General features: G+C 47.4%; 5 protein-coding genes across 5 annotated transcripts; 2 read left to right on the top strand and 3 right to left on the bottom strand.

Moving 5' to 3' along the window:
• Positions 1–84: 84 nt before the first annotated feature.
• On the top strand, positions 85–832 carry LOC117142684 (signal peptidase complex subunit 3). Its single transcript, XM_033306828.1, has one exon. It carries the CDS (start codon positions 157–159, stop codon positions 694–696), a length of 540 nt encoding a protein of 179 aa, XP_033162719.1. The 5' UTR covers positions 85–156; the 3' UTR covers positions 697–832.
• LOC117142686 (accessory gland-specific peptide 95EF) lies at positions 833–1,184 on the bottom strand. Its single transcript, XM_033306830.1, has 2 exons — positions 1,110–1,184; positions 833–1,048 (listed from the first exon to the last, which is right to left on the bottom strand). The coding sequence occupies exons 1-2, from the start codon at positions 1,125–1,127 to the stop codon at positions 902–904; spliced, it is 165 nt and encodes a 54-aa protein (XP_033162721.1). The 5' UTR covers positions 1,128–1,184; the 3' UTR covers positions 833–901.
• Positions 1,185–1,399: 215 nt separating this feature from the next.
• On the bottom strand, positions 1,400–3,108 carry LOC117142683 (protein PTOV1 homolog). The gene has a single exon (XM_033306827.1). It carries the CDS (start codon positions 2,989–2,991, stop codon positions 1,903–1,905), a length of 1,089 nt encoding a protein of 362 aa, XP_033162718.1. The 5' UTR covers positions 2,992–3,108; the 3' UTR covers positions 1,400–1,902.
• Positions 3,109–3,189: 81 nt separating this feature from the next.
• Positions 3,190–6,691, top strand: LOC117142945 (transcription factor Sp1). Its single transcript, XM_033307261.1, has one exon. The coding sequence runs from the start codon at positions 3,474–3,476 to the stop codon at positions 6,375–6,377; it is 2,904 nt and encodes a 967-aa protein (XP_033163152.1). The 5' UTR covers positions 3,190–3,473; the 3' UTR covers positions 6,378–6,691.
• LOC117142949 (telomere-binding protein cav) lies at positions 6,591–7,885 on the bottom strand. The gene is made up of 2 exons (XM_033307273.1): positions 7,664–7,885; positions 6,591–7,605 (listed from the first exon to the last, which is right to left on the bottom strand). Exons 1-2 carry the CDS (start codon positions 7,787–7,789, stop codon positions 6,721–6,723), a joined length of 1,011 nt encoding a protein of 336 aa, XP_033163164.1. The 5' UTR covers positions 7,790–7,885; the 3' UTR covers positions 6,591–6,720.
• Between the last annotated feature and the right edge of the window lie 260 nt (positions 7,886–8,145).

The raw sequence follows: 8,145 nt of genomic DNA, 5'->3' as shown, positions 1-8,145 counted from the left end.
AGGAAATCTGGTTATTCCCGTTGTTCTTTCGGGCCGAACCGGGAAAGTCATCGATAGTATCGCGTACATCCGATTATCGTGCCAGCTCTAATTTTTTTCCAAACTAACAACACGACGTGTCATTTGCCGGACTCGCAGGAATAAAACGATATTAAAATGCACACGGTTTTAACCCGAGGAAACGCCACGGTGGCATACACGCTGAGCGTGCTGGCCTGCCTCACCTTCAGCTGCTTCCTGTCCACCGTCTTTCTGGACTACCGGACCGAGGCAAACATCAACACGGTCAGAGTGCTGGTGAAGAATGTCCCGGATTACGGAGCGTCCCGGGAGAGACACGATTTGGGCTTCGTGACCTTCGATCTTAAGACGAATCTCACCGGCATCTTTAACTGGAACGTGAAGCAGCTGTTCCTGTATCTCACCGCCGAGTACCAGACACCGGCCAATCAGCTCAACCAGGTGGTACTGTGGGACAAGATCATCCTGCGCGGCGAGAATGCCGTGCTGGACTTCAAGAACATGAACACCAAGTACTACTTCTGGGACGACGGCAATGGCCTGAAGGACAACCGCAACGTATCGCTATACCTCTCGTGGAACATCATCCCGAACGCCGGACTCCTGCCCTCCGTTCAGGCCACTGGAAAGCACCTGTTCAAGTTCCCGGCCGACTATGCCACCTCGTCCATTTAGAGCTTAGGGCTAATGCTAAATAAAGCTGGTTCCGCCCGGGTTTCCTAGCTTGTAGTGTCTATCTAATAAAACCCCAAATAAAATATCTTCGTAAAGATTTCGAACTGTATCCCAAACGAAAGAAACTTTAGAGAAATCCATTGAAAATAATTTATTTTTGGTCCATTTTTATAATGACAATTTTATCTATAGTTTTCTATAGTAATTAACCAGCGAGTGACTGCAGAGCACCAGCACTTAGTTTTCGGTTTTTCGTCTCAAATCGGGGTTTGGCGGTCGAACTAGGGTTCCCATCCAAGTCGGAAGCTGAGGTGTTGAGGGATAGAGCGACAACCAAAATAGCAATGAAGAACTTTCCAAAAATTTAGAAAATATTAAATTTCGGAATGCAGATATTATTAGTACCAATTCACCAATTTTACTGAGGCCATGTTGATATCCGTTGAAGAAATCTAAAACCTTACTAAAAATGTGTAAACGATCTCCAATATATATATGTCTGGTATTCAAGGCCGTATCGAATGAGTTGGTCTCAAATATTAAAACTGAAACAAATTCGTTAACATTTTTTACAAGTCTTTCGCAATCGAAAAGACTAATTGAACTTTGAAAATGTAATCCTTAAGCCGGAGATGATGAACCCAACATGTGGAAATACTCTTTCGGCCAATTCACAACTGTTAAGAATAATAATGGATTTTGCATTCGGAAGATTATTTTTATTTGAGACTAGAAGCATTCATTAGATTACTTATTTTATACAATGGGGTTTTTTAAATGTTATTTAATGCTGCAGCATCTGACATGCGATAACACAGTTGTCCTTGATCTAGTTTTGTACAAAAACATAATAGATGGACATCAAAAATGTTTATTTATAAGATCGGTTAAGTCTTAATATGGCAACGTATGGTAAACAATCGTAATACTTGCGTAAATGCATTCAGGAGTTGGCAGTTTTCTGATTATTTATCAGTTTACATATATTAGCCTTGGTATTTAAATGTTTCCCCACTGGGGACATGCGAGCGTATGTTGATTTAATATTCGTTGGTCTATATTTATAATAATTAAACAGAAATAAATAAACTTATCTAATTTTAAAACAATACATACTTTCTTCAATGGCTATAAATTTGATATACCTAGAGTTCAAATAAATATTTTAAATATACTTTGAGATCGTGTTCTTGAGATACTTGTTTACTATTCGTTTCTCGCCTTTTGGCGATATTCGTCTAAAACTTCCCGCATTCGCTTGACGAACATAGGCTGATCTTTCGGAATAAAGCCCAGAAAAGCGTTCCTCGTGGGCGAATACAGCAGCATGATAACCTTGCAGACGACCTCGGAGGAAAATCGAGCACAGCCACAACTGCCGGCGGTCATCGACGATGCTAGCGAGTCGTGTTCTTCTCCAGGTGTCGATCGGAGAATTATAAGTTTCGAGTCCTTTATAAACTCTCCAGCGAACTGACCAAGGTAAATTGAGGGCATCAAAATCATATTCATATCAGTTGGCCAATCCTCCGCACTGATCCCGGGATCTCCGTTTTTTATAGCGATGTACACTGAACACTCAAGCTTGTGACTAATGCTTGGCTCCTCTGAATTTGCTTGTGTCGACCAATTCAGCGTTCCAGTCCATAGAAGTTCATTTATAATGGCATCTTCCTCCTCAGGAGGCGGTTCTGCTGGCTGTGGCTCTTTGGGTGTTTTGACGCCAGGCTTTCGTTTTGCACCCTGAAGAATCTCCTGGAGTCGTTCGCTAACCGAATCCTCATTGTTGGCTATGAAACCAACCAAAGATTGATGATCGCGCGAGTAGATAAGAATTAGAGCCTTGATGTTGCAGTTGGGATTGGAGAAGTGGATGCAACCAGCGAAACCGGAGCTCATCGCTGTAATCAATGAATTGAGTACCTCTCCTTGGCTGGATCGGAAAACAACCATCCTGGCATCCTTAAGGAATTGTTCGCCAATTTTACCCAGCACTTTTTTGGGTATCAGCTGTGTTTTCAGCTTGTTTGGCCAGTTCTCCGTGTTGATCTCCGGCTGACCTTCTTTAATCATGGAGCAGATTTTGCATTGGAGCGTGTGCAGAGTCTTTGGTTGATCCAATATCTGTGCGTCCTCCCATTCGAGCTCTCCACTCCAAATTGGTTCCTTTGGGTCAGCATTTTCAGGATTTTCCTGGTCTTTTTGCAAAAGCAACGCCCCAATCATATGTGTTAGACAATCGAGCTCTCCTTCGTCATCATCCACTCCTCGGGCTTCCTCTGGAACCGGCTCCATGCCTAATTCAAGATGCAATCTAATTAAATATGGATTTTGTCGGATAGGCAACTTGTCGGTTAAAAATTTGTTTAACTTTTTGTTTATCAGTGATATGCTTCTTCTTCTTTTCTTAGCGGTTTGTTATTGGTATCGCACTATCGGTTGGCTGGTTGGTCGATTGGCGGCCATCGAGATGCAACGCAATGCAACCCTGGCCAATCACTCTCACTTCTTCTTCTGCGTTTGTGTCAAAACAAAATTGAAACTAAAAACTCGCTAAAACCGTCTAGCAGCGCAATTATCTTGGGAATTCGTGTTATTTATGTGTTTGAATGTTAGCGTTGTCACCCCGCATCCCAGTGTTCATGACCCCATGTGTACCACCTAGGTTTAAATGCCACCAATCCCCTGGCAGAGTAGCGCGTCTGAGCGAATAAAAAAACTGGACATGTTTCGCTCCAAGCACTTGTGACTGACCAAATCTCATCTAAAGCCCTGCCATGCTGCAGTACAAGAGTGCCGCCAGTGCGGCTACTAGTGCGCCCTCCGCCACGCCTTCTGCGGCAGGCGGTTCCAGCAAGGCGACTATTCCACCAAATGGAGCTAGTGCAGCAGCTTCACAAACGCAGGTCCAGGGTGCTACCGGGACACCAACCATGCAGCAGATAATCAACATTCACCAAATGCCTCCTCAGTTTGCGGGCGGAGCGATTGCCGGGAACGGGCAGAGCGCTGGCATGCCCCAAAACATGTTCCAGATCGTACAGCCCATGCCCATGCAAACGGTGAACATTGATGGCCAGGAGGCCATCTTCATACCAAACCTCAATGCACAATTGGCCACCGCTCAGGCGGTCAACTTCAACGGACAACAGGCCTTCATCACGCCCAACGGTCAAATTCTGCGGGCTCCCCAGATGGCAGCCAATCCGGCAGCCTCTAACTGCATCCAGCTGCAACAGCTTAACGGCTTGGGCCAGGAGCAAACCCAGCTGATCACCATACCCGGCACCAACATTCAAATACCCGTCACCAATCTCATTCAGCAACAACAGCAGGCACAACAAGTGCACCAGGGTGCAGTGCAACAGCAGGCACAAGGAACAAATGCATCTGGAGCCAATGGAGCGGGAGTTGCCAATAGTGGGACAGCGGGTCAGCTGCCAGGCAGCATCACCATACCGGGCACAAACCTGCAGATACCAACCTCGGTGGCGGCGGCCAATGGATTGCTGGGAAACATCTCCAATATCTCCAACTTACTAGGCGGCGGGCAATCTATAAAGTTGGAGAACGGCCAATTGCAGATGCGGCCGCAACTGGTGCAGTTTCCAGCGCCAGCCATGCCGCAGCAGCAACAAACGGTTGCTGTGCAGATTCCCGTTCAGACTGCCAACGGACAGACCATCTACCAAACTGTTCATGTGCCCGTCCAGGCAGCGGCAACATCGAGCGGAGGACTGCAAAACCTGATGCAGGCGCAATCCCTGCAGATGCCCTCCGCCTCGCAGATGCAAATCATCCCGCAGTTCTCACAGATAGCTCAGATTGTTACGCCCAACGGTCAGATTCAGCAGGTGCAACTGGCAATGCCGTATCCTCAGCTGCCTCCGAATGCCAACATTATACATATCCAGAATCCCCACCAGCAGCAGCAACAACAAGTGCAACAACAACAGCAGCAGGCGCAACAGCAGCAGCAAGCGCAACAGCAACAGGCGCAGGCACAGCAGCAACAACAACAGGTCCAGGCGCAGCACCAGCAGCTCCTTCAGGCAATCAGCGAAGCCTCGGCGGGGGGACAACTGCCGCCCAATCAGCCCATCACCATTACCAATGCCCAGGGCCAACAGCTGACCGTGATTCCCGCTCAACTACGCCCAAATGCGCCTACCGCACCCACTCCTGCTGCAGCTGCTGTTCCCACACCAATGCAGATGCCCAATCTTCAGGCTCTGCCCATCCAGAACATCCCAGGCCTGGGTCAAGTGCAAATCATTCACGCCAACCAGCTGCCTCCTAATCTGCCAGCCAACTTCCAGCAAGTACTAACCCAACTACCCATGTCGCATCCTCAAGTGCAAACTCAGGGCCAAGTGCAGGTGATGCCCAAGCAGGAGCCGCAGAGTCCAACGCAAATGATCACCAGCATCAAACAAGAGCCGCCGGATACCTTTGGACCCATTTCCGCAACCGGTAATCCTCCGGCACCTGCCTCTACTCCAAACACAGCCTCACCGCAACAGCAGCAGATCAAGTTCTTGCATACGGAAAGCAACTCCCTGTCCAGCCTGAGCATACCATCCTCCATTCAGATCACAGCCCTGCCACAGCAAGCGACGAATCCACCGAATACCCCAGCCACACCCCAACCAATACCCGTATCGTTACCTGCAAGAAGTAAAGTCAACGCTGTGAGCACGTCGAGCACCCAGATTACAATTGCGCCGACTGGTGGCCAAGTGGTGTCGGTCACGACGCAGGCTAGGGGAGCAACTGCAAGCATAAGGAGCACGAACACCAGCACGACGACTATAACAACGCCGTCACAGAGCCATCTCAATATGAACATTAGTGTGGCCAGCGTCGGAGGTGGTGCAACTGGCGGCGGCGGTGGAACAGCGACTGGAGAAACCAAACCACGCTTAAAGCGAGTAGCCTGCACCTGTCCGAATTGTACCGATGGCGAAAAGCACTCGGACAAGAAGCGCCAGCATATCTGCCACATAACCGGCTGCCATAAGGTGTACGGGAAAACATCCCATCTAAGGGCTCACCTGCGTTGGCACACTGGCGAGCGACCCTTTGTCTGCTCCTGGGCGTTTTGCGGCAAGCGCTTCACCCGCTCCGATGAACTGCAGCGCCACCGCCGAACCCACACGGGTGAGAAGCGGTTCCAGTGCCAGGAGTGCAACAAAAAGTTCATGCGCAGCGATCACCTGTCGAAGCACATCAAGACGCACTTTAAGACCCGCTCTGGCGTGGAGCTAATTGAGCTGAGCATCAAGCAGGAGGCCAAGAGTGGCAATGCACCCAAAAGCATTAGCACGATGAACGGCATTGTGACGATAGAGATTCCGGGCGGCGGTTCAGCGGCGGCGGGCAGTGGAGCCTCCAGTGTGGCGGCCACGGTTGCAGGCTCAACTGTGACGCCGGGCGGAGCTACGATCGTTCAGCTGCCGACTGTGGAGGCCAGCGGCGGGGGTGATAGTTTCGGCGATGATGAGGACGATGAGGAGGATGAGGAATTGACCGAAGAGGACGACGAAGACGAGGAGCTCGACGAGGACGACATGGATGATTGCGAGGATGAGGAGGATGACGAGGACCCGGAACTGGACAGTGGCGATGAAGTGAAGATGACAATTGCGGTCAGCGAGCCTGGCGACAATTCGTCCAACTAGCATTCGGAGTCGCTGTTCATGGAACAGTTCTTGTTTGACCACTTCCCGTAGCACCCACCGCCCCCTGCCACGCCCCATGGGACCATGGTTTAGCAATATATAAATTGTACATAGCGTAATTATGTAAAATCGAGCATTTTAAATGTTTACCCTTCTTGTACAGCTCCGGTTGCGGATCATCCTAGATTAGTGTACATAGCTTATCGAGCATCGTATTTTAATTAAGATTTTTATTATACATTTTATAACATTTTTAGGGATTACATGTTTTTAATTAATTAACACCAATAAATGAAGAACTTTATATAGTTTAATATGGAAACTTTTAATTGATATATGGACATCAGGCTATTGAGTCGACGTCGATCGGCTCAGACTCTGAATTTTGAAAAGATATAGTTCCTTCCGAATCAATTGACGGTCCAATCGACATGCTTTCCGAATTAATTTGATCACACCGTACCCAGCTCTCATTCATCTCTGTCTCTGGACAGTTTACCTGGTCGTCAGGCTCTTGCGTCGACGTGGGTCGTACTAATGCGCTCAATTGGGTGCCAAATATATAGTAGTCCGGATCAGACTCCGTATTGTTATTTCCTTGTGAATTTATACATCCAGTCCGCATCCTTCCTGAGTTAATTGGATCACATCTCACCGAGTTCTCGTTAATCGCTGTCTCTGGACAGTTGATGTGCTCATCCTGGAATTCTGACTGCTGTTGTTCGTCTTCATCGTCTCCGATGCCGCTAAGATCAGATGACGACACGGCTGGCCGAGCCATCGCGTCCACTTGAAAGTTCATTTGAGACACTGAACTAAGATTGGCGTTTACTTGGTCCTCGTGGGTCTGCACCGCATCAATAAAAGATGCAAGAGCGCCACGAGCTGGAGAGGATTCTTGTGCTGATAAGTTTTGAGTCTTTTTCCTTTGCCATCTATCCAATCGGCTGATGTTGTGCTTCTTAGTCTCGGCGGCAACTACTTCTCTTCGCTGGGCGACAAACTCCTCCGGATACGGTTGGACCATCTTTTTGCGCACCGCTTTCATATACATTCGGTTGATGAATCTCTCAGACTTGTTTACAAAACGTCCTTTTGCTTCGAACCTTTTTTTGGCTTCCCACAGACAATTCCAAGCGGTCATGTCAACCTTCACTTTGGTGCGTAGACACAGCTCCTTTACCTCGTCCTCGGTGTATGGGCGCGCCAAGTCCTCCTCGGTTATTCTCTTCAAATATAGGATACTACACTCATTGCCAGGAATTTTAAAAAGAAATGCGTCTTACCGTTTTTTCGTGCATCCATAGAATCAATTTGTTGTTAGGATCGCTTTCTTTGAATTGCGCACGAATTTTTTTGTCCTCATCGGCTAGATACTGCCTCAGGAAGGCGGACATTTGCGTCCCCGACATTTTAACCTTTGTTTAAAAATACGCAACATTAAATTAAATAAAGTCAAAATTTTTTAATGGCATTCGCGGCTAATGGCGGATCTATCAAAACTCTGTATGGTTATCGATTAGTCAGTATTTAGTATTTAATGATATAGCTCGATTCTAGCTAAATATTTTCGTTTGCTGTCAAAATAAACACATTTTATTTTACAAATTAATATTGCAGAGCTCCTGATTTTAACAAAATTTTTAAAAAATCAGTTCAATAAACAGGGTTCTGAAAAAACTGTCAACAAAATATAGCTTCTTTCTTAATACGCTAGTTGGAGACCCTGCTTGCAAATTCTTTCCGATAGCCGATTAAAAGCGAGTGG

This window comes from Drosophila mauritiana, chromosome 3R (assembly GCF_004382145.1).
Source record: "Drosophila mauritiana strain mau12 chromosome 3R, ASM438214v1, whole genome shotgun sequence".
Taxonomy (NCBI): Eukaryota; Metazoa; Arthropoda; class Insecta; order Diptera; family Drosophilidae; genus Drosophila; species Drosophila mauritiana.
Note: the sequence above shows the minus strand (reverse complement) of the source record. Positions and strands in the feature narration are given on the sequence as shown.

What these genes read in the sequence shown, in the direction of transcription:
- LOC117142684 (XM_033306828.1), top strand. Translation starts at nt 157, where the DNA reads ATGCACACGGTTTTAACCCGAGGAAACGCCACGGTGGCATACACGCTG.
- LOC117142683 (XM_033306827.1), bottom strand. Translation starts at nt 2,991, where the DNA reads ATGGAGCCGGTTCCAGAGGAAGCCCGAGGAGTGGATGATGACGAAGGA.
- LOC117142945 (XM_033307261.1), top strand. Translation starts at nt 3,474, where the DNA reads ATGCTGCAGTACAAGAGTGCCGCCAGTGCGGCTACTAGTGCGCCCTCC.
- LOC117142949 (XM_033307273.1), bottom strand. Translation starts at nt 7,789, where the DNA reads ATGTCGGGGACGCAAATGTCCGCCTTCCTGAGGCAGTATCTAGCCGAT. An exon ending in TATGGATGCACGAAAAAACG is followed by an intron (nt 7,606 to 7,663) that starts GTAAGACGCATT and finishes CTATATTTGAAG; the next exon opens with AGAATAACCGAGGAGGACTT.